At 40.1% G+C, this 22,943-nt stretch overlaps 1 protein-coding gene across 2 annotated transcripts in view; it reads left to right on the top strand.

Annotated features, from left to right (window-relative positions):
- The window catches only part of dmd (dystrophin), a 1,291,331-nt gene that overhangs the window by 288,621 nt on the left and 979,767 nt on the right, over positions 1 to 22,943 (top strand). For both annotated transcript variants that reach the window (XM_048602828.1, XM_048602824.1), the window contains exon 18: positions 4,437 to 4,617. In XM_048602828.1, the coding sequence (XP_048458785.1) occupies positions 4,437 to 4,617 (181 nt within the window). The remainder of the gene's footprint in view (positions 1 to 4,436; positions 4,618 to 22,943) is intronic.

Raw genomic sequence — 22,943 nt, 5'->3', positions numbered from 1 at the left:
ATACTCATAGAAACTTCTACAATCCATTGCTACTTTACGTTTAAGTTCTATTCTGTCTTTCTTTAGTAATTTATTGGTCATCTTTTGATAAATTATAAAATTCTCCCAATTCTCAGGCTTGCAACATTTTTTTGACAATTTAATGAAGCAATTCCCTTTGATCTAACATTATCGAACATTATTATGGGGAAGGGGCAGGAAAGTGGACAGGATGAGTGTTGGATCCGTCATGATCCTATCAAATGGCAGAGCAGACTTGAGGAGCCAGATGGCTGACGCTTATTCCTGTTTCTTATGGTCTTGTGATGACTGCATTCTCCTTGCAAAAGGCACCTCTAATTCCTTGAGTTATACTATATCATGCATTACCACTACTGTTTGATGGTCTATAAGCCACTCATTCCAGTGTTTCCTGCCCCTTTCTGGGCAGCACGGTAGCTTAGTGGTTACCGCTGCTGCCTCACAGTGCCAGGGTTCAGTTCCACCTTCAGGTGATCCTGTGGAGTTTGCACATTCACTTCTTATCTGTGTGGGTTTCTTCCCACAGACCAAAAATGTGCAGGTTAGGTGAGTTGTCCATGCTAAATTGCCTGTAGTATCCAGGATGTGCAGGCTAGGTGGATTGGCCATGGAAAATGCAGGATAACAGGATTAGGGTGGGGGTGGGGGTGGGTCTGGATCTGGATCTGGATGGGATGCTCGGATTGGTATGGACTTGATGGGCTGAATGGCCTGCTTCCACACTGTGGGGATTCTATGATTCTTTCTCAATCCAAACTGATTCTACATCCTGCTCTTCTTATCCAGAATCCTCTGTCACAAGACAGAGGTCTCTTCCGTTGGTATCAACACTACCCAACTTAATTTTCCTTTGTACCCATTCCTCTTTTAGTACTCAGTTCCAAGTCATCTTCATCCTGCTGCCAAATCTCTGCAATTAAATCATACCCCTTTAACTTCTAATGCCATCAATTCACCTACTGAATGCTGCAGGGACTGTCTTTTCAACATTTCTGCAGTTTGACCCAGCTTGATTCTGGGATTTGTTCCTGCTGCTTTCCCCTTTCATTTACAGCTTTTCTACGTCCTGTGACCGGCTTTGTTTTTATTCTAACTGAGCTCCCTTTTTGGTTCCTGGCCCCCCACATAATTCACCTCCCCAGTAGCAGTAGCAAATCTCCCAGCAGGAAAATTGCCCCCAGTCTTACTAAGTTAGAAACTGTTCTCCTTTTGAAGGTCCCACCAGCCCCAGCAACTGGTCCCAATTTCCCAGAAACCTCAATCTCTTCCTCTGTACCATTTTTCCAGTCACATGCACATTTACACAAGCTTCCTATTTTCCTGGGATTACTGCCTTAGAGATCCTCTTTTCACTCCCTTGCCTGTCTGTCTTGTTTTTTTTCCATTAAGGACCTCATTCCTCTTTTTGCCTATGTCATTGGTGTCAATGTGAACCATGACCTCTCATTCTTCTTCCTCTCCCAAAAGAAGGTCCTTTAGCAAATCTGAGACATATTTGACCCTGGTACCAAGGAGGAAACATACTTATCCTGGCGTCATGTCTGCAGCCTATGAAAAGCATGGCTGTTCCCTTATCAAATCACTTACCACCACTGCCCTTCAACCTTTCTGAACGACTTGTGTGGCTGAGCCATTTTGGTGCCACAGCTTGGCTTTCACGACGTTCCTCTGATGACCCATCACCCTCTGTATCCGTAATGGTAAAGTTGGTGAGTGAGATAGATTTGGGGATGCCTGCATGAATTAGCTGGCCTTCCTTATACTGTCCAACTGTTCATCCATCCCCTTTCTGCCTGCATGCTCTTAATCCGCAGTATGGCCACTTTGTTAAGCATATTTTCCAGTTAGTTATCAGCTTCTTGGATGCACAATCATGACTCCGACTGCAGTAGGAGATCACAGTATGGTCATCTTGGCCACATTAAGCCATGTTGAGGTTGGTTGGCTCACCGAGCTGGTTTGTTGTTCTGCAGACGTTTTATTACCGTGCTTGGTAACATCCTCAGTGCAGCCCCTGATGAAGCGTCGGTGTGTTTTCCCGCCTGGTTTTTAATCTCTCGGTTCCATTGTGATGGATTGCCTCACTTCCGGGTTTCCTCCTTAGTGGAATGTATATGGGGTCGAGTTCAATGTGTTTATTAATAGCCTGCTTCGTGGAGTGCCATGCTTCCAGGAATTCTCGTGCTTATATCTGCCTAGCCTGTCCCAGGATCTTGGTGTTGTCCCAGTCGAAATCGTGGTTCTCCTTGTCCATGTGGATTGAGATGAGTGAGTATTGGTCGTGTCTTTTTGTAGCCAGTTGGTGTTCATGTTTCCTAACAACTAACAACAAGAGTACATGAACACCAACCCGGAAGTGAGGCAATCCATCACAACGGACCCCAGAGTTTAAAAGCCATGTGGGAAAACACACCAGCGCTTCATCAAAGGCTGCGCGAGGATGTTACCAAGCATGGTAATGAAACGTCTGTGGAACAACAAACCAGCTTGGCGAGCCAACCAACCTCAACACCCACAACCCGAGCTACAGATCTACTCCAAAACCTTAGACACATTAAGCCATGTTTTCTGTTACTAACCTTTCAATTTTTCCTGAAGATCTTAGTGTTTCAGGCATTCAGGAGATTGCTCGAAAGACATTTTTCTGGGCAAGTTTATAAGATGCCAACGCACTGAGAATAATCCTAACTTTGTGAATTTGAATGAAATTTATAATGACCAGTTATGATTGAATATTCTCATTTTATTTGCCAAATTCTTATATTTTGCAATTCCACAATTTAATCCCAACCAGTCCTTACATTTCATTCAATCTTACATTAAAGTATATCTATTTAAAAACTCATCTTCATGAGACCTGCCTTCTAGTCTCTTGACTCAGAACCTACTCTGGATTGGCAACTTAAATTAAGACAGCAGGCATAGTTCTGGAAAACAAATTCTTACAGATGAATTTCTTACAGAGGATGAAAGTGATAAAAATGGCTTTATTAACTGGAAGGACTATACAAGTAATCTCGCCATGAAGTTTTCTTTCACACACGTATGGAAATAGTGTCCTGTTTAGATGTTTTTTGTTATGTTAGGAACATGAAAATTTGTCAAAAAGTATCTCTTCACTTTTTATTGAATGTCAATACCAATTCAGTGGTCTTGTCACTACTAGTATTCCAATTCTTCAGGTTTTAGTCAAAGGTAATTACAGCCTATCCCGGGTAACACACTGTGCTTATAACGCAAATGGAGATTTTTAAAAATGTGTTCAATATGCTTGTAAGAGGTAATGTATTTACTCAGTGTTAAAAATGTTTCATCAAATGTTCAAACATTGGAGACTGCTCAATGTAATAGAAACAAAATTTCACACATTTTTGTTATTATTTGGAGAAAGAGAGAGATAACATTGTGTTGAGGTGGTGATGAAATTCTTCAATACAGTTTTGCAAAGTGTATCACTAACAAAACAGAGCTGTTAGGTAGTTGATAACCTCTGTTGAAAGCATATATGACCTGATAACCCACACGTGCCCAGTCTCTTGAACATAGTAACACACTCTTTAACTATTTTACTTTACCCTATTGCTATGTCCTTTTCAGCTTTTCAATTTGATTTCTACATTCATTGTCAAATTATTTCATGAAGCCACTTTTGTAAGCCGTGATTACATTTCAAGTGTTTTGTTGTTGATTATGTTGATAAGAATGATGACATCGTTAGAGGTACAGGTTTCAATTGCATCTACACACAATGACTTCATTGTGATTAAGTAGGGCACAGCTTGGGTAGATGCCACTGATGATTCTCACATGACTGCGCCTCCGTTGTTCCTTATGGCATATTCCGAAAAGCACCCTGCTGCATCCATCTTTATTTCCGCCATCAATCAATCATTCTCATGGCCTCTCCAGGGTAGTACTAGCTGTGTATATAGCTGTGCTTTGAAATGATGTTTACCATGAGCTGGATTCAGACCGTGCATAGTTAGTTAGGTTAAGCACGATGACAACTCTGCAAGAAAATATCTCTTTGGTCAGTCCAGCCTAGATTTAAAACCTAAATCTGTTGATGGATGGCTAGCGCTGTCCTGTTTCTGTCTTGCCCAGCCCTCCCAGAATCACTGATTTTTTTCCTAATTTTAACATCGATCAACTTGCCAAATAAATTTAGATTGAGCATTTAAATCCTGATTAGTCAGTATTCAGTCTTGTAATGGAACTAATGAGTCATTTCAAACTAGGGTTAGTTGTTAAATGTTGCAGAGAAGATGGTCATTAATGCTTTTTATGCGTGTCTTAGATGACAGCACGCACCCCGTCCACCCCCTAACCAAGCAATATGATACTTAGAGAGCTTTAAAAGATATTCATATCCTGATAGTGACAAAATAAAATCTGTTTTTATGTGAACCCTTCAGGAGGAAATCTCCAGATTGACAGCACTGCAGCCATTGGTTCGTAAGCTGACAGAACAAGGAGCGGAGTTAAAACAGAAGGAGGAGGTGCCGAAATCTTTAGTGGCTGATATCAAGGCCTCTACCAATCATTTTGCCCACATTCTTAAAGCTCTGCAGGCTGAAGAGAAACAGTTGAACTCCCGTAAGTGATTCTACGTGTTCATAGTGGATAAGCTTAAAATATATGTAAAGCTGATCAAAGCTGGTAAATACGATGTGGAATTTTCTCCAACCAGAATCTTTCCAAAACAAACTAAGGATTGCAAAACTGTTTTTTCACAAAATATAAGTGAAGCATAGAAGTTCTAGTGTTTTTTTTCCCCCTAAATCTTTGCTGAACACTAAACATTGAAATAATTCAAATGGGAGAGAAACCTGTGTAAAGAAGAGTGAAAATGTTTTGCACAATTCAAAATAACTGGGGAGAGACCTCTGATTGTAATTATATAAATCTGTATTTGGCAGACATTTCAACACTTGCAGCAGAATGCACTTTGTCAGAGTCCAGAGATAATATGCTGTTTCTTTCTATTCACTGTTATCTTTTGTTCACTCAAGAGGCTGTGCCCTTGAATCCGCGTCTCTCCTACTAGTGGAAACATTTTCTCAACGTCTGCACTACCCAGGCCTCTCAGTATTCTGTAATCTCCAATAAGATGCCACTTGCCCCCTCCCCAATCCTTCTAAACTTCAAGTACAGACTCAGAGTCCTCAACCGCTCCTCATATGACAAGTCCTTCACCCCAGGATCATTGATATGAACCTCTGGACCCCCTCCAATGCCAACATGTCCTTCCTTAGATATGGGGCCAAAAACTGATCATAATACTCCAAATATTGTAATCTGCCCAGAGTCTTTTAAAGCCTCAGCAATACATCCCTGCTCTTGTACTCTAGCTCATCTCTAACATTACATTTGCCTTCCAAAGTGCTAACTGAACCTGCATCTTAAGAGAATCCTGAAATAGGACTCCCAATTCCCTTTATACTTCAGATTTCTGAAGCCTTTCCCCATTTAGAAAATAGTGTACACTCCGTCTCTTTCCAACAAAGTGCAAAACCTCATACTTTCGCACATTGCATTTCATCTGCCATTTCCTTGCCCACTCTCCTAGCCTGTCCTAATCCTCCTTCAGCCTCCCTGCTTCTTCAACACTACCTGTCCCTCGACCTATCTTTGTGTCATCTACTAACTTAGCAACAATGCCGTCAGTTCCTTTGTCTAGATCATTAATGTAGAACATGAATAGTCACGGCCCCAGTACATTGTGGAATTTCACTAGTCACCAGCTGCCATCCTGAAAATAAACACCTTTTATCCCCATTCACTGCCCTCTGCCAGTCAGCCAATCCTCTATCCATGCCAGTACCTTGCCCCTAACACCATTGGTTTTTATCTTATTTAGCAGCCTCTTATCGGGTACATTATCAAAGGCCTTCTGAAAATCCAAATAGATCATGTTCACTGGCTCTCCTTTGTCTAGCTTGCTCCTTTTCTCCTCAAAGAATTCTAAGAGATTTGTCAGGCATGACCTCCCCTTGAGAAAGCCGTGCTGACCCAGCCTTGTTTTAACTTTTTGGTACTGGTTTTACATTTAGCCCCTAGCTGCTCATATTCCCTCAGCAGAGCCACTTTCCTCTTTCTCCCTATATTGTTGGTACTTACATGGACCACCACATCTGGATCTTTCCCCTCTTGCTGCGAGTTCCTCTGCAGCCCAGGTGGGATATCCTGAACCTTGGTGTACCTGCTACAGGGTTAGACAAAGCAGGCTTTGGGAATCTCAATCTTGTCCGCAGAGAACAGTGTCTATTCCGCTGCCCGTACTATCTTGGGAGGGTTGTGGAACTGGAGAAGGTTAGAGATGAACAGTGGACAAACTGTTGAAGAATTTGGAAATAAGGATCAGAGGGTTAAAATCAAGACATTCTTTAACTAGGAGCCAGTGTAGGTCACCCTCCCTGCTACTTCCCTTTGCATTTCTGAAGAAGGGTCCAGGCCTGAAAAGTCAGCCTTCCTGCTCCTCTGATGCTGCTTGGCCTGCTGTGTTCATCCAGCTCTACACCTTGTTATCTCTACTTCCTTTGCATTCTTGTTTAACGGTTGCTTCCTTTTTTCCCATTAAAACACTATCTTATCACACGGATACATTTAAGAGTAGAAAATTAAAATAAAAAGGAAGTTATTTGTCCAACAAAGTATTTCCAAGACACAGTAAAGCTTTTTTTTTCTTTTGTACTCGACTGATGATTGAGGATTTAAATCAAATGGCGTATTTTCCATTTTGTAAAATTCAGTCATTGTCACTAAACCATTTGATATAACCCATTAATTTTTGCATATATGTTTACATATGTACTTTGAAGCTTTCATGGGATTAACTTTTTACATTCATCTTATTAATCAGGACATGATAAATTGTCATTTCAAAATCAAAGCCAACATCTGTGAAACACTGTGTTCTAGTTCTTCACCCTTCTGTGTATTTCCCTTCCCTATTCATTTCCACATCATTTCCAGACACATGTAAAATGTTTCAAACCTTTTGAAATTTTTGATGTGAATTTATTATATTACTGGCTTAGTTTTTACGCATGATATTTACAGGAGTAAAATAGGAGGTAACACTCAAATTTCATGAGCAGGGGTCAAAAAGAAATGGGACTTGGGAAAAATATACCTTCACGTTTTTGTATTACTGCTTTTAGAAAGATAATTCTTACTTATTTTTTATATATATGGAATAATGGATTTATTTCATTTTCTGGAGTGGTTTATTTAAAAAGGATTGCTGAACATTTTATTAAACAAGGCTTTCAATAACTCACCATGATTGGTGATAACTACTTGTTCTGTTGCTGACCCATTCTGGTGTTCTTTGAACAGGCACTGAATAGAGAGTGCTTTGCCTCTTTGGAATTAGTTGAAGAACAAGAGGCTGAAAGGAAGGAAATCCCACCTGATTACTATTTCTGTAAAAAAAAAGATTTGAAGGTAGAACCTATTCTCCTGAAACCACTTCTCAGTATTTTATTTCCTGAGCAAACTGTGTCTGCCAAGACTCTAGAAACAATCCAACATGATTTTTAACTTGTCCACATATTCCAGCCCATCAGAGTGATAGATTTCTAAACAGTTTATGCTTCATGCTTTTTTATTGTCATCAAGATTAACTCCTAATGGCCAGGAAGTACTTGCGTAAGTGAACCTCTGCAGAGTGCACTCAGTTTTGCACCCCCTATTTTCCTGAAGTACGTGTCTGCCTGTATGTGTGCACATGTAGTTTTGTGTGTCTGCTTTGGGTTATTTAGAGAGACAAGCATTGATGCTTCCATATAACCCACTGCATATATAAAACAATTATTCCATCTTAATTGAATATGCTTTCATAGAATCCCTACAGTGTAGAAGCAGGCCATTTGGCCCATTGAGACTACATTAACCCTCCGAGGAGCATCTCACCCAGACCCGCCGTCCTACCCTATCCCTGTAACCTTGCATTTCCAATGATTAACCCACCTAGCTTGCGCATCCCTGGACACTGTGGGCAATTTAGCATGGCAATCCACCTAACATGCACATCTTTGAACTGCGGGAGGAAACCCACACAGACACAGAGAGAATGTGTAAACTCCACATAGACAGTCGCCCGAGGCTAGAATCAAACCTAGGTCCCTGGCACTGTGAGGTGGCAGTGCTAACCACAGAGCCACCTTGCTGTCCTAATGAACCAATAATTGTATCTTTTTTGAAGAAACCCGGTTAACAGACCTTTTAATTAAACACTCAATGTAAATAAGGTGTCCAATATCGATAATGTTGGCAATGAAGAAAAAAAAAATTTCCAAGCTACTCATCATCCAGATTTAGAAATGTATTGTGATTCCTTCACTGTCGTGTAGTCTAAATCCTGGAGCTCCCTCCATAATGACATTATCGGTATCCCTGCCAAGGGGTCTGCAACAGCTCAAAGGCAACGAGAGATGGGCAATAAATGGTAGTCTAACCAGAGATGCTTATATCTCATGAGTGAATTAAAAGGTATAATTAATGTGATGATGTTTGGCGTAGTGGGACTAGAGTGATGTCATAGCTCTGTATAGGTTTAATTGGCAGCTTCGAGATAACTGGTACAAAGCCAGAGAGTTGAAGTTAGATTTTGTTCTTTTCACTCTGTTGTTTAAAAGTTTAAAGGATGTTGGTCTCAATAATAACTTTTAAAAGGAATATGAATATGGTCATGACCATGGATCAGAACTCGAATAATCTGAGATTCCAAAATGTGATTTTTTTAAAGAGGGGAGATGCAGCCAAAATGTTGATTAATGTATGCTTAGATAAATTTAATATAACCTAAATAACCATCTGGAGAGAGAATGAGAGAGACCAGTGGAATGTCGTACTTAGTGTTGTGGAGGTGCCGGTGTTGGACTGGGGTGGACAAGGTCAGAAATCACACGACACCAGGTTATAGTCCAACAGGTTTATTTGAAAACACAAGCTTTTGGAGTCTCATTCCTTCTTCAGGTGTTAGTGAGAGAGCTGGTATCAGATGCAGAATTTAAGTAAAAGATCAAAGGTTCACAAGATTGATGAGGATCTACTAAACAAACCTAAGATGCTGTTAAATCTTTAATCAGTTAGAAGGTTGTAACTGATTAATATGTATATGTAAATCCCCGAATTCCTTTCAAGTCACGGTCCTGAGAGAACTAAAGGTTTTATCAGTGTAAAGAAGAGGTGACAGAGGTGATATATTTCAGACAATTTTGTAACCATGTTGCTCCTGTCCCAGTTATCCCAAGAACAATAAAATACCGCACAAATCCATTGTGTGGCACTGTATCGAATGCTTTTTAGAAACCCATGTACAGTGCAGCAACAGCCATCCCATCATCAACCATCTATGTTACCACTTCAGTAACCTCCAACAAGTTAATTTGTCATGATTTTCCCTGAACAAATGTATGCTGATTCTCTGACTAGAGTCTGTCCAGTCTGACTCTAAACTAAAACACACACAGTTTCTAAACAAGCTCTCACACCTAACATGCATTTTCAGACCTAAAACGTCACCTATTCTTCACCCTGATAAAACCTTTAGTTCTCTCAGGACCGTGACTTGAAAGGAATTCGGGGTTTTACATATACATATTAATCAATTAAAACCTTCTAACCGATTAAAGATTTAACAGCATCTTGGGTTTGTTTAATACATTTTCCTCAATGGTGTGAACCTTTGATCTTTTACTTATAAATTCTGTGTCTGATACTACCTTTCTCATTAACACCTGAAGAAGGACTGAGGCTCCAAAAGCTTGTGTTTTCAAATAAACCTGTTGGACTATAACCTGGTGTCATGTGATTTCTGACCTTGTACCTAATGCTCTGAAGGGAACTTCAAACAACATCATTTGAAAAGGTGAATGGGCAAGTCAAACAGACTAAATATCTTGTGATTAACATGATAACGAGACTGACAACCCCCTGCTCAACAAAAGGCACCCTTGTGAATGTATGTCCCAAACTGTAGGCACATATTGGGTTTATCCCTTTGACGTGTTCGTAGGCTGTGAAGGTCACCCGTGTTGCCGATAAAAGAATTCTTTCAGTGAGTGCGAAATGCAGCCACTTAGGAAGTCAGAGAGAGAAAAATAAATACGTTGAACGACAAAGTCATTTTCACTCAATCTGAATGCTGGAATTCAGTTGTAGTCGAAAGGAATCTAAACAGCAGCATTTCAAACAACCTTCAACACTCAGAATCTTAAAATTGACAGTTCATCAATGCTGACAGGTGCCTCCCCTCCAGCAGGTGCAACATTAAATTCTCTGCTGTTCACGAGCAATAAAGAGACTGATCTGAATATCTATTACTTTTTTTACTTTTATCTTTTTGGACTCAGCACTTATTTTTAGTTTGTGCATATGTGTCCTTCTTAAACAAAATGTTAATATCAGTCGAGAAGGAGGGAAGGCATCTGTTCTCAAACTAACGTTGTTGTAAACAACTGTGGGTAAAGAGTTAAGGGGATCCAGTTCATTCCTCATCATTCAGGAGCTTAATAATTTGGCATATCACATCTGGAACTAACAAATCAGAGAATCTTTTCCAGGGTCTGGGCATAACAGTCGCATTTTTAAAAGATAAAGATTACAGTGTTTGAGGAAGAGCAGGGGAGTGAAACAGCAGGATTTCTCTTTCACAACCCATGTACTATTTGGTCAGCCCTTTTGAAGAGTTGATGTAGGCGCAGTTTGCTGAATGAGCTTTGGTCAGGTCTGATTCTACAAAACGTCAGAGCTGCGCAAAATTGAATAATAGCTGAAAAACTTGCCTCGGTAAACATTTAATAAGGCCCTGATGAAATACAATTAGCAGTGTTTCCTAAACTACAATACTCTTTCTGCATAAAAAGCACTTTGTGCCTCAAAGTGCTTTAAATCCAGTAATGTGGTTATGAAAGTTGTTCTATGGAGGTCAGTTTGTTTTCCCCCTCACTAGGGAGAAAAGACTTTCCAAGACTTTTTCACTTGGTCTGTGGTAGGAAATGGTCTGAAAGTGATAGCTGTTGAATAAATATGCCTGACCGTGGTAATGTCCATGTTTGGTCAGGATGATGAGTTGTTGTTGTAACATGACTAGTTTCAGTAGCATGCCATTTGGTTTCTTGGGCCCGCTGTCTCATTCTTTATTATGGCTGATTTGATCATTGATTCAGCTTCACTTTTTTTGCTAGTAGTCCTGTAGCAGTTGATCCTTTTATAGATCAAAAATCTATCTAACCCATAGTGTTGGTAAATATTCAATGACCAAGCTCAATGGGGATAGATGTTCCCCAGATTAGTAATCCCTGGGGGAAGAAAATCTTCAACTTAAATAAGAAGCCCCCTGCATTTAAACTGTGCACCTTAGTTCTAGACTTTTCCCACGAGGAGAAACATCCTTTCAGCTTCTACTCTGTTAAACCCCTCAGAATCTCTTATGCTGCAATAAGATTATCTCTTGACATCTAATTCTAATGAATACTGGTACAACGTGCCCAATTTCTCTCATAAGACGCCCTCTTCATTCTAAGAAGTTGCCTCTTGAACCGCCATTGCAAGTGTATCAGTCCCAGTCCAAGATCCTGTTCAGACACAAGGAGATGTCCTTAATCTAATTAGGATCAAGCAAACAAACGCAGAATTGTTACAATGGAGAAGGAGACCATTGAGCCCATCCTGTCAGCACTGGCTCTCTATGTGTTTTAACATAGTGCCTGTCGTCTGCCTTTATCCTATAACCCTACATATTGTTCCTAATTAGATAATCATTAAATGCCCTCTTGAATATCTTGATTGAACATGCCTGCACTACACTGCATTCCAGACCTTAACTACTTGCTGTGTGGGAAAAAAGATTTTCTCTGTCACTCACATCTGTTTTGTTTGCAAAACATTTTAAAATTCTGCCTTTTGGTTCTTCATCAATGGGAGTGGGAACAATTTCTCCGCATTCACCCTGTCCAAAGCCATCATGATTTTAAAAACGTCTATCAAGTTTCCTCTTAGCCTTCTCTCCAATGAGAAAGGTCCCAAGTTCTCCAATCTATCATCATAACTTAAGTTTTTCATCCCTTGAACCATTTTCAAATGTCTTCTGTGCTCTTTCCTATGCATTCTCATCCATTCACACAGTTTGGCACCCAGAACGGTACATAAAACTCCAACTGAGGATTAACCAACATCTTATAAGTCATCATAACCTCCCTGTTGTTGTACTGTCTGCCCCTATTAATGAATCCTAGAAGACTGCTCACTTTATTAACACCTCTCTCTACCTGTGCTGCCACCTTTTAATGATTTATGTGCATGTACCGTCAGCCCTCTTTGCTCCTGCCCACCCTTTAAAAAAGTATTTTGTTTCAATGTTCTTTGTAATGAAGTGCATCACCTTGCACTTCTCTATGTTGAAATGCCTGCCACTCCAACCACGTGTCAATGTCCTTTTGAAGTTCTACACTGCCCTCCAGTAATAATTCACCCAATGTTTGTGTTATCTGCAAACTTTGAAATTCACCCCTGCACACCAAAATATAAATCATTTATATAAAGAAAAGTAAAGGATCCCCTGGGAACTCAACTACAAGTGCCTCCCAGAGCAATAAATATCCATTGACCATTATTCTGTTTCCTGTTCCAATTTTGTAACCATGTTGCTCCTGTCTCAGTTATCCCAAAACAATAAAATACCTCACAAATCCATTGTGTGGCACTGTGTCGAATGCCAGTTAGAAATCCATGTACAGTGCAGGAACAGCCATCCCATCATCAACCATCTATGTTACCACATCAGTAACCTCCAACAAGTTAATTTGTCATGATTTTCTCTGAACAAGTGTATGCTGATTCTTTTGAATCAATCCACAGTTTTCCATGTGCCTATTAATTCTATCCCGAATTGCTGGACCAATCTTTGCAATATTTTTTGTACAAGGGCATACTGTTTACAATTCTCTAATCCTCTGGCACCATCCCCATATTCAGGGAAGATGTAAAAAATTAACTGCTCGCACCTCTACAATTTCTACTCTCACTTCCTTCAGTATCCTAGAATTCATCCTCCTGCGGTCCCAGTGCCCTACCAACTTTAATGCCAGTAGCTTATCCAACACCGTCTCCTTGTTAATTTTAAACCTTTTTAGTGACTGAATTTCCTCTTCTGAGACCATGATCTGGGCAGCATCTTCCTCAGAGGTAAAGACAGATGCCAAGTATTCATTTGATACCACAGCCATGTCTCTTGCCTCTAAGAATAAATCTCCTTTTTGGTTCCTAATTGGCACTACTGCTCCTTTTATAACATTTGTAACTCACTGCTCCTTGCAGCCAAGTGTGTATCTTTCCCCTAAGGATATAATCTCCTATGATTACTCCATTTCGTTTTAGTCTCCAACTTAAATAGTCTCTTGGAGAACAATGCTGTAGTCAGTGTGATCATTAACCCCTGGTGCTACCATAGAGGCTGCAGAAGTCTCATATCTGTTGAACAAGGGCCACATCTCCCACAGTGCTACATTCTGGATCCTATAATTGCCTTATATGTGGTCAAACCTTCCTGCTACTGATACAGACAGATCTGAAGTTCTTAAGGTATATGATTATTTCTGTCTGACATATTACATTGTCTGAAGCTCACCTTCAACTCAAACTCTGAGCTAAGGTTCCTTGAGCTTCCTGCAGATGTATTTGTCCTGGATCATGTTGGTGTCTATTACTGCTGACATACTATAGTTGCAACATAGTACTTGCCCTACCGTCTCTCTTGTATTTACCTCATTAAGTTTAAATGTTGAAATGTGAGTTGGTGTTCATAATCATAATGATTACTCTGACTAGGTAAGTTATGAATTTAGTTAGTATGTATCTCTCTCCAGTCCAAATTACCTACACGCTCACCCAACTCATGTCTCTAGATCTCTGCTTTTAGATGTTGCTGTCTCTGACTTCTCTGAACCTGCTTCTTGTTTTGTGAGTTGTGCTCCTTTTAAGTGGCCTCTGTTACAAAACATCATGGGCTAGAAATTTGTCTCAGACAATGGTTACAAAATGGGTGCTATTTGATCAGTTCAGGTCTACATGGAGAACTTGATACTTCATTGATTGCAATGGTACTAAATACGAGGCACTATTTTTATGATCCCAGTCACGTTACTATTACAGCAAATCATAATCTGAAAACTGGCTGGATAGAGCCAGCTTTGTATTTTTAAACCAAGGAGGTTAGATACTGAATGTATTCACATCAGTCTGCAAGTGCATAAAGAATATAGCCTCTCTTTAAGAACATAGGAGTTTTAGATAAGAAAAAGTATGATCTATCTTAGATTAGACATAAAGATTGGGAAGTTTTCATTGTAAACACCAGAAAATGATTCAAACTCATGTTCATAGAATCATAAATCATAAGAATCATCAAATCCCTACAGTGTGGAAACAGGCCCTTCGGCCCAACAAGTCCACATCGACCATCAGAGTATCGCACACAGACACATCCCCAGACACTATGGGCAATTTAGTATGGCCAATCCACCTAACCTGCGCATCTTTGGTTTGTGGGAGGAAACCGGAGCACCCAGAGGAAACTCACAGGGAGAATGTGCAAACTCCACACAGACAGACAGTCGCCCAAGGGTGGAATCAAACCCGGGTCCCTGGCGCTGTGAGGCAGCAGTGCTAACCACTGAGCCACTGTGCCGCCCCACATTATTCCTTCAATTCCAACAAAATCCTCACAAACTAAAATCCGAGTGAAGATTTCCCACCATCTCAACATCAAAGCTTCTTGTTTAGGCTTAGCACAGCTGCAACCACTTTCCTGCCAGCAAGTTTCTGAACGTTCACGAGATGCTTTTTCTTCAGCAGGTGTCTCTCCCTGAGATAGCTAAAACAAACCGCCAACTAATTTCATCACTGCTTCACTTCCAGAGCAAACACGAGTCTATCAAACTCCATTTCCAGTGATCTTGCCAAGTTCCTCACTCAAATATTCACCATTCTTGTATCCACTCTGTGGCACACAGACACGGGCACACACACATACTGATCACACTTCTCCTGGAGTTTTCAGTGTCTCAATGTGTCACTAGGCAATGGCACAGGTTTTTCCACCGTTTTTTGTTAATGTAGCAATACCCATATCTTTGTTTCAAGGAATGTAAAATTTCATTATATAAAATGCATGTAAACAAACAGACTTCCAGATTTCATGGCACCAAAGTACCAAGAAGAACTCAAAAATGAAAATAAAACCTTTTCATCTCCTTCTGAATGCATGACATTCAAGCTACAAATTAAAATTAAAGTTATGCATTGTTCCTGACACCGCATAGCACCAGTTAATCTGATATTGTCTGTGACCAAGATAAATTTCTCCACCAATTCCTTCTGGGTTTCTGTCATTGCTACCATTCTCTTGCAATTTTGCTCGATAAATTTTTAAACTTTTCAAACAGCTCAGATTCATTTTGAGCAGCCCCACACTCTACTTACATGCACACAACACCTGAGGCCGTCATTTTTATTTTCTGCCATCCCTCATCTTGTGTGGCTCCATGGCAAAGGTGAAAATCCTTGCAGGAACCCATTGCAAAATATTATTAGGTCCTGAAATATTCATCAGGCACAAATGCAGGACAGTCATACAGCTGTAAAGATGTGCTGCTTTATGACACACTGGGGTGGGATATTCAAGAATTTTTCTTGCTCGAGTTGCTCATTTTTAAAAATTCATTCATGGGATGTGGATGTCACTGGCCAGGCCAGTATTTAATGCCCATCCCTAATTGCCCAGAGCAGTTGAGAGTCAACCACAGTACTGTGAGTGTGGATTCACATGTGGGCCAAAACCATGGACCTTCTATTTTCCACCGTCTCTTTAGGGTATCCATTTATCTTCAAAATATTTATGCACTTCTGATTCGGATTCATTTCCCCAATCAGTCAACAGCAAATGTCAATGTGTGAATTAGAAGTATAATCTCAACTATTAAACTAAAAGAATGAACCAGAACTTTTTACAAAACTTTGGGTTTCATGAAAAATGATGCAATACAAATCCATTTTTGCTTGTGTCTAGTGACCTGATAGAATGGTTTGGACAGTGCAAAAAAATGTAACAAGTTCCTGTCAATCTGACTCGATATAAATTATTGATTTGCTCATAGTTCTGACAGGTTCTGAAACTGCATTACATTTCACAAACTGCTCTGAATTAGTTTCACAAACACAATTTGGAGCAAATTATTTCACCTGCTGAGAATATTAACAACTAAAGTTGCTCAATCTGACAGCATCTGTCAAGAGTCCATTTCTCCTGATGTTGCCAGACCTGTTCAAGTACTTCCATCATTTGCTGCTTTTTATTTCAGATTTCCAGAACCTGCCATATTTTGGTTTTGATTTAGCTTTTCAGCAACTCTATCAGTTTTCAAAATACCATAGACCACAAAATGAATAAAATGCTCTTTGCTTCATCAACATAAGAAAACAGATTTACCATTCAGAGCTTGGATTGAACAGATTCTTGCTATATTAAGCTGTCAAAACTAAGTTGACATATTCTCTGTTACCTTGATAGTGTCACGTGGGTTTAAAAAGAAGCTGTTTGATTAAATTTGCTGCAAAACCTCTGACCAAATTAATTACAAAATGCAGCAACTTGTATCAAGGACCTACGTAACAGACACATAGAAGATAGGAGCAGGAGTAGGCCATTCAACCTTTTTACCTGATCTGCCATTCATGCCTGCTCATCGAGCGCAGTATCCTAATCCCACCCTCCTCTGATATCCCTTGATCCCTTTATGCACAAGAGCTATATTTACCTTCTTCTTGGAAACACATTGTTTTGGCCTTATCCACTTTGTGTTAGAAAATTCCACAGGCTTACCAATCTCTGGCTGAAGAAACATTTCATCATTTCAGTGCTGGAAGATTTACCCCTTATTCTTAAACTATGACAGCTGACTCTGGACTCCCCCACCATTGGGATATCCTTCCTGCATCTAATGTGTTAAAATTTTATAGGTTTCCATGAGATCTTCCCCTCATTCTTTTCAACTTCTTTCAACTTTTCAAATGGCATGAATGCCAGCCCTAGCAACTCAGTTTCATCTCATACATTAGGTGTGCCATGCCAAAAATCAACTTGGTAAACCTTTGCTGCATTCCCACCATAGCAAGAACATCACTCCTCAGATAAGGAGACTGAAATAACTGTACAGAAGCCAGGATCCCATCATCGTCATTCTTTATTTACATCATGCACAGTCCAGTGGCTGTGACTAGCCAGGTCAGAGCCAGTCCCTGAAGTCAGGAGATTTTCTGAATCCTCCATTTATATCTGTCAGCCAGGGCTCCCTGTTTGGCACCGAATGAACGATCTCAAAATCAATGAAATCTACCTGGTGATGTTTCCAATCACTACAGAGACCAAAACATTCTGGGTGTTGCCTCACCAATGCTCTGTATAATTGGAGTAAGACATCCTTGTTCCTGTGCTCGACTTTTTGCTACAAAAGCCAACAGTTTGCCTTCTTTCCTTCCTGTTGCACCTGAACGTTTATTTTCAGCAAGTGGTATACGAGGACACCCAGGTCTCATTGAACATTCGTCTCTCTCCATTTGTAGTCATTCAAATAACAATTTGCTTTCTGACTTTTGCGACCGAAGTGGATCACCTCACATTTATCCACATTATACTGCCATCCATTGTCCACTTACTCAGCCTGTCCAAATCACACTGCTACATCTCTGCATCCTCCTCTTAGCTCACTCCTCCGCCCAGTTTTGTGTTTTCTGCAAATTTTGAGATACTACATTTAGTTCCCTCATCTGAAACATTAACATGAATTATGAATGGCTCAGGTCCTGGGAGTAATCACTGCGGTACCCCACTAGTCCCTGCTTGCCATTCAGAAAAGGGCCCATTTATTCCTACTCTTTGTTTCCTGTCTGCTAACCAATTTTCTATCCATCCCAATACACGCCACTCAACCCCCAATTTCTTTCACTTTAATTTTACTCATTCATCTCTTTTGTATGGCCTCTAGTCAACTTTTTCATGTGTCTCCGCATACACGTAGATGAATCCAGAAGATTCTGACAATGTCCTTGTGGTATTATCACTGGACTGTTAAACCTAGGTAATGAACTAGGGACCCAGGTTCGAATCCTGGTGGGTTCGTGGAATTTGTGTTCAATAAATATTTGGAATTCAGAGTTTGATGAAATCTTAGTTGATTGTTGGGAAAAACCCATTTGGTTCACTAATGTCCTTCAGGAAGGAAACTGCCATCTTTACCTGGTCTGGATTACATGTGACTCCAAACCAACAGCAATGTCATTGACTCTCATCTGCCCTCTGGATAATTATGGATGGACAATAAATGCTGGCTTAAAGAATGACACTCTCATTCCATAAATGAATTAAAAAAAGACATTGGAATGAACTTGGTAATGTTCAGGATTCCGTGTAATTTCTTAGTACTGACTAGGTTACAAGAGTTTATTGCTGGATTTTATTTAAATCATCAAATTTCAATTTGGTTGATTCAGCCATGTATAAATGATTTTTTGGAAAGTGTGCTTTGTTTGATATAAAATCTGATAGATTATTCAGTGGAATCTGTTTTCTGAATACCAAGAAACCAATGTTTACAACAGTTTGTATTACATATTACCACTGTGTAATTTGAATGTATAAGGGAATGAACCAGAGAACAGGCCTTTGCAGTCTTGGTACTGTGCAATGAGAGAGGATTAATTAACAATTTTGTTGTGCAGGGCTCTTTACAAAGAGGAACCATGAAATGATAGAATTTTCCATTCAGAGGGAGTGAGAAGTTGCTGAATCCAAAACCAGGAACCTGAATCTAAATCAAGCAAATTGTTATGACACAGGGATGGCAAGCCAGACCAAATCAGATACACTAACCACCAACCTCTGAATGCAACACATCATCCCCCGACATTTTCGCCACCTACAATCAGACCCTGCTACCAAAATGATATTTCCCTCCCCACCCTTATCTGCTTTCCACAGGTAGCGTTCACTCCGCGACTCCCTCATCCGCTCTACACTCCCGGCAACCCCTCCACCACACCCGGTACCTTTCCATGCAACCACAGGAAGTGCTACACCTGCCCTACACCTCCCCTCTCTATCCCGTCTGAGGCCCCAAACGATCCTTCTAAATCCGGCAGAAATTCACCTGCACTTCATCTATCCTCATCTACTGTATCCATTGCTCCGGATGTGGTCTCCTCTGTATCGGGGAGAGGAAACGCAGACTCAGGGACCGTTCTGCGGATCATCTGCGCTTTGCATGCACCAACCAACCAACCCAACCTTCCGGTTGACATCCACTTTAACTTCCCTTCCCACTCCCCTGGTGACATGTCCATCCTTGGCCTCCTCCACTGTCAGAGTGAGACTGAACGTAAACTGGAGAAACAACACCTGATATTTCGCCTTGGCAGCTTACAGCCCAATAGATTGAATATTTACTTCACCAGCTTCAAAATCTTTCCACCTGCAACCTGTCCATCTTCCGACTCACATACCTGCTCCGCCCTTACTACTGACCAACCACAATAATCCCCTACCTGTATCCACCTGTATCCACCTATCTCCATCCCACCTACCCCCTCCCCAAACCCACCCCCGTCTCTATTTATTTCTGGGCTCCCTTCCCCCTCCCCTGTCCTGACAATGGGTTTCGACCCAAAATGCTGTTTCCCTGCTCCTCAAATACTGTCTGACCTGCTGTGCTTTTCCAGCTCCACATTTATTGACTCTAGCTTCCAGCATCTGCAATCCTTACTGTCTCAGATTCACTAACACTGGATATACAATGCAGTGAAATTAAAACATTTGATGACTCTCAAAAATTGCTTAATTGCTCCAAACCAAACATTTCAAATAACAAACCTTGGATACCAAGTTTATAACATAAGAAAAATAACAATTTACTATTACTCATGTAACTTCAGCGGAACACAGTTGAACTGCAAGATAATCTACTAAATATCAATGATCTCAGCCCAATTTTGTTTGATTACCAACTCTCCCCCCCACCCCCATACCAGCAGAGACTCAGTTGAGGGATACATTTTAAAAAAAAACATAAATTGCCACTTTGATAACCATTTCAAAGAGTACTAAACTTTTATGAAATCTGATGAGTTGTATTATTAGGTACATAAATTGGTTTTTTGAATTGCAAAGTCACTGATTAATGCAAACAGCTTCCGCAGGCCTCGGTTGACATTTCCTGACTTCTTATAGATTGGCATTCTTTTCTCTGGACCTTCACCACATCGATAACCAGAAAATAACAAGAGGCAACAAAACTAAAACAGTCCTGCAGCTTCCAAAGCAAGACTGCTTTCTGCCCAACAACCCAATCAAAGCCAGTTCACCCTTTCGTTTTGCTTTGTCTCTCAACATTCTCTCTGGGTGGCTAACCAGCACCAGACCTCCCTTGATTGGCCAATTCACCTTCTGACCAGCTGCTAGTCCCTGAGCATAGTGACATTGTGGTGCTGATCTATCTGTAGTGTTCTTAGAGTGGTACTCTACCTGAACCGTCTTTCAGTTCCCAACAGTAAACCTTCGACTTTTGTTCTCTCCTTTTTAAAACCAAACTGCTATTCCAAGTTAAATTCTTAATTGCAATTCTCAGTTCCAAAAATCAGAAAAATAAAAGAAAAGTAATGATGGTCTCAAGAGAATATGAGAGTATGAGGCGAAAATTGGCAAGGATGGATTGGGGAACCTTACTAAAGGGGTTGACAGTGGATAAGCAATGGTTCATATCGAAAGAACATGTGTGTGATTTACAACAAGTAGTCATTCTTGGCTGGTGCAAAAATAAAAGAGAAAATGTGGCTCAACCATGGCTTAAGCATCCAAACCAAGAGATCAGATACTTGTATATCCAAAGAGGACACCCATAAAATTGTCAGAAAACGTAGCCGCCTGACCATTAGGAGCTTTGTAGAATTCACTAAAGAGGGGGAAAATATTTGATCAAAAGAGGAAAATAGAATATGAGAGGATAATTGCAGGGAACATAAAATTCTGGCCATAAAAGCCCTGTAAATATGTGAAGAGAAAAAGATTTAGAAAGACAAATCTTGGTTTCTTACAGGCAGACAACATGGAGATTATCGTGACAAACAAAGAAAAGGCCAAAAAATTGAATACGTATTTTGGTTCAGTCCTCACAAAAAAGGATATCTTTGAAATTGTCATTTTTTTTTAGATCCTGAAGGCGTCAAGGGGTAAAGGGAGAAAGAGGGATCATGGTATTGAGATAGTGGATCAGCCATAATCATGTTGAATGGCAGAGCATTGAAGGGTTGAATGGCCTACTACTGCTTCTGGTTTCTATGTTTCTCTATTTAAATGGATATTGACTCCAACTAGAGAAAAGCAACTAGGTTAAGGTGACAAAGGCTGAGTCAAGAAGTTAAATTATGAAGTGGTTTTAAAGCTGAGAAGGTGAATATGTTTTGGGAGAATGTTCTAGATTTCAAAGCCAAAGCAGTTAGAGACTGTGCCTTTAATGATGGAGCGGAATGGAATGATGGAAGGGACATGTAACAGAGGTCCAAATGGGAAGAGTACATGATGCAAGTTGGCAAACTAGAACTGGAAGCAGTTGTTGAAAAATAGGAATGAACTGTGGTAAAATTTGTGGATGAGAATAGGATTTTGAAATCAATATATGTAAGGTTTGATGGTTAATTCTTTAGTTCGACAGGGGCCAATGCAAAATACAAATCAGCATTTACTGTAGCATGAAGTGCAAACTGCAGTTTAAAATGAGCTGTCCTTCAGTGTAGTCGTGTTTCTCCAAGCAGTTTGATAGCAACTCACACTCATGATTCCCGCTCAAGTTTAGAAATCTGATCTTTGTTGTTGTTTTTTATGCAATTGCATTTCCTAAAATCATTTTAAAACCTGGTGATATTTCTGTACTTAAACGGTCTTGCCATGTATTCTTGCTATGTTCTTGCCATTTGAATTCCAAAGGGATTAAAATAAAATTGATAACTTAGCAATGTATGGAAATGTACTTGATTATTTGTTGGGTAGTACAGAACTTCAGTATTGTTGAAAACAGACATTTTGTGTAAGCTTGTCACCTTGCCCTCATCAGAACAGTTTGTAAATGTTACAACACAGCAATAAAGGCTTAATCAGACTCACTAACACTGGATTTGCAACACAGTGAAATTAAAGCATTTAATGACCCTCAATTGCCTAATTGTTCCTAACCAGACTTTAAGAATAACAGATAGCAGACACTATGTTTATAATTTAAATAGAAATTAACTGCTTATTATTAAAACTGTAACTTTAACAGCACTGGGTTAAAAAACAAGGTAATCTAATTTAGGGCTAAGATTTAAACCAATCTTTGATCACAGTCCTGATTCTCTCACAGAGCGAGACCCAATTAAGGGATAAATTAAAAAGAAAACAAAAGCTGTAACTGCCCAGTTCAATAACCATTTCAACAATGAGTACCAAGTCTTTATGGAATTCCTTGAATGAAGTGTTGTATATCAGGTGCATGGATTGTACCTTGCTTGAATTCCAAAGTCCCCGGTCAATGCAAAGAACTTCCAGCAGGTTCTGAGGAATATTAGCTTATTTCTTTTAAACTGGGATTCTTTTCTCAAAGTGTTCAACAATTTTTTATAATATATAAAGCTAGAGCAAGATTACAACTCAAAACACAGCTTCCCAGGGCAGCAGCTTTTGAGTGCACAAACCTGTCCAAAAATCCAGTCAAAACCTGTTCAATCTATGGTTTCTGAGATAACAAGGTGTAGAGCTGGATGAACACAGCAGGCCAAGCAGCATCATAGGAGCAGGAAGGCTGACGTTTCGGGCCTAGACCCTAGGCCCG

The sequence above is a fragment of the Rhincodon typus genome, chromosome 11 (genome assembly GCF_021869965.1).
Source record: "Rhincodon typus isolate 14 chromosome 11, sRhiTyp1.1, whole genome shotgun sequence".
Lineage (NCBI taxonomy): Eukaryota > Metazoa > Chordata > Chondrichthyes > Orectolobiformes > Rhincodontidae > Rhincodon > Rhincodon typus.
Note: the sequence above shows the minus strand (reverse complement) of the source record. Positions and strands in the feature narration are given on the sequence as shown.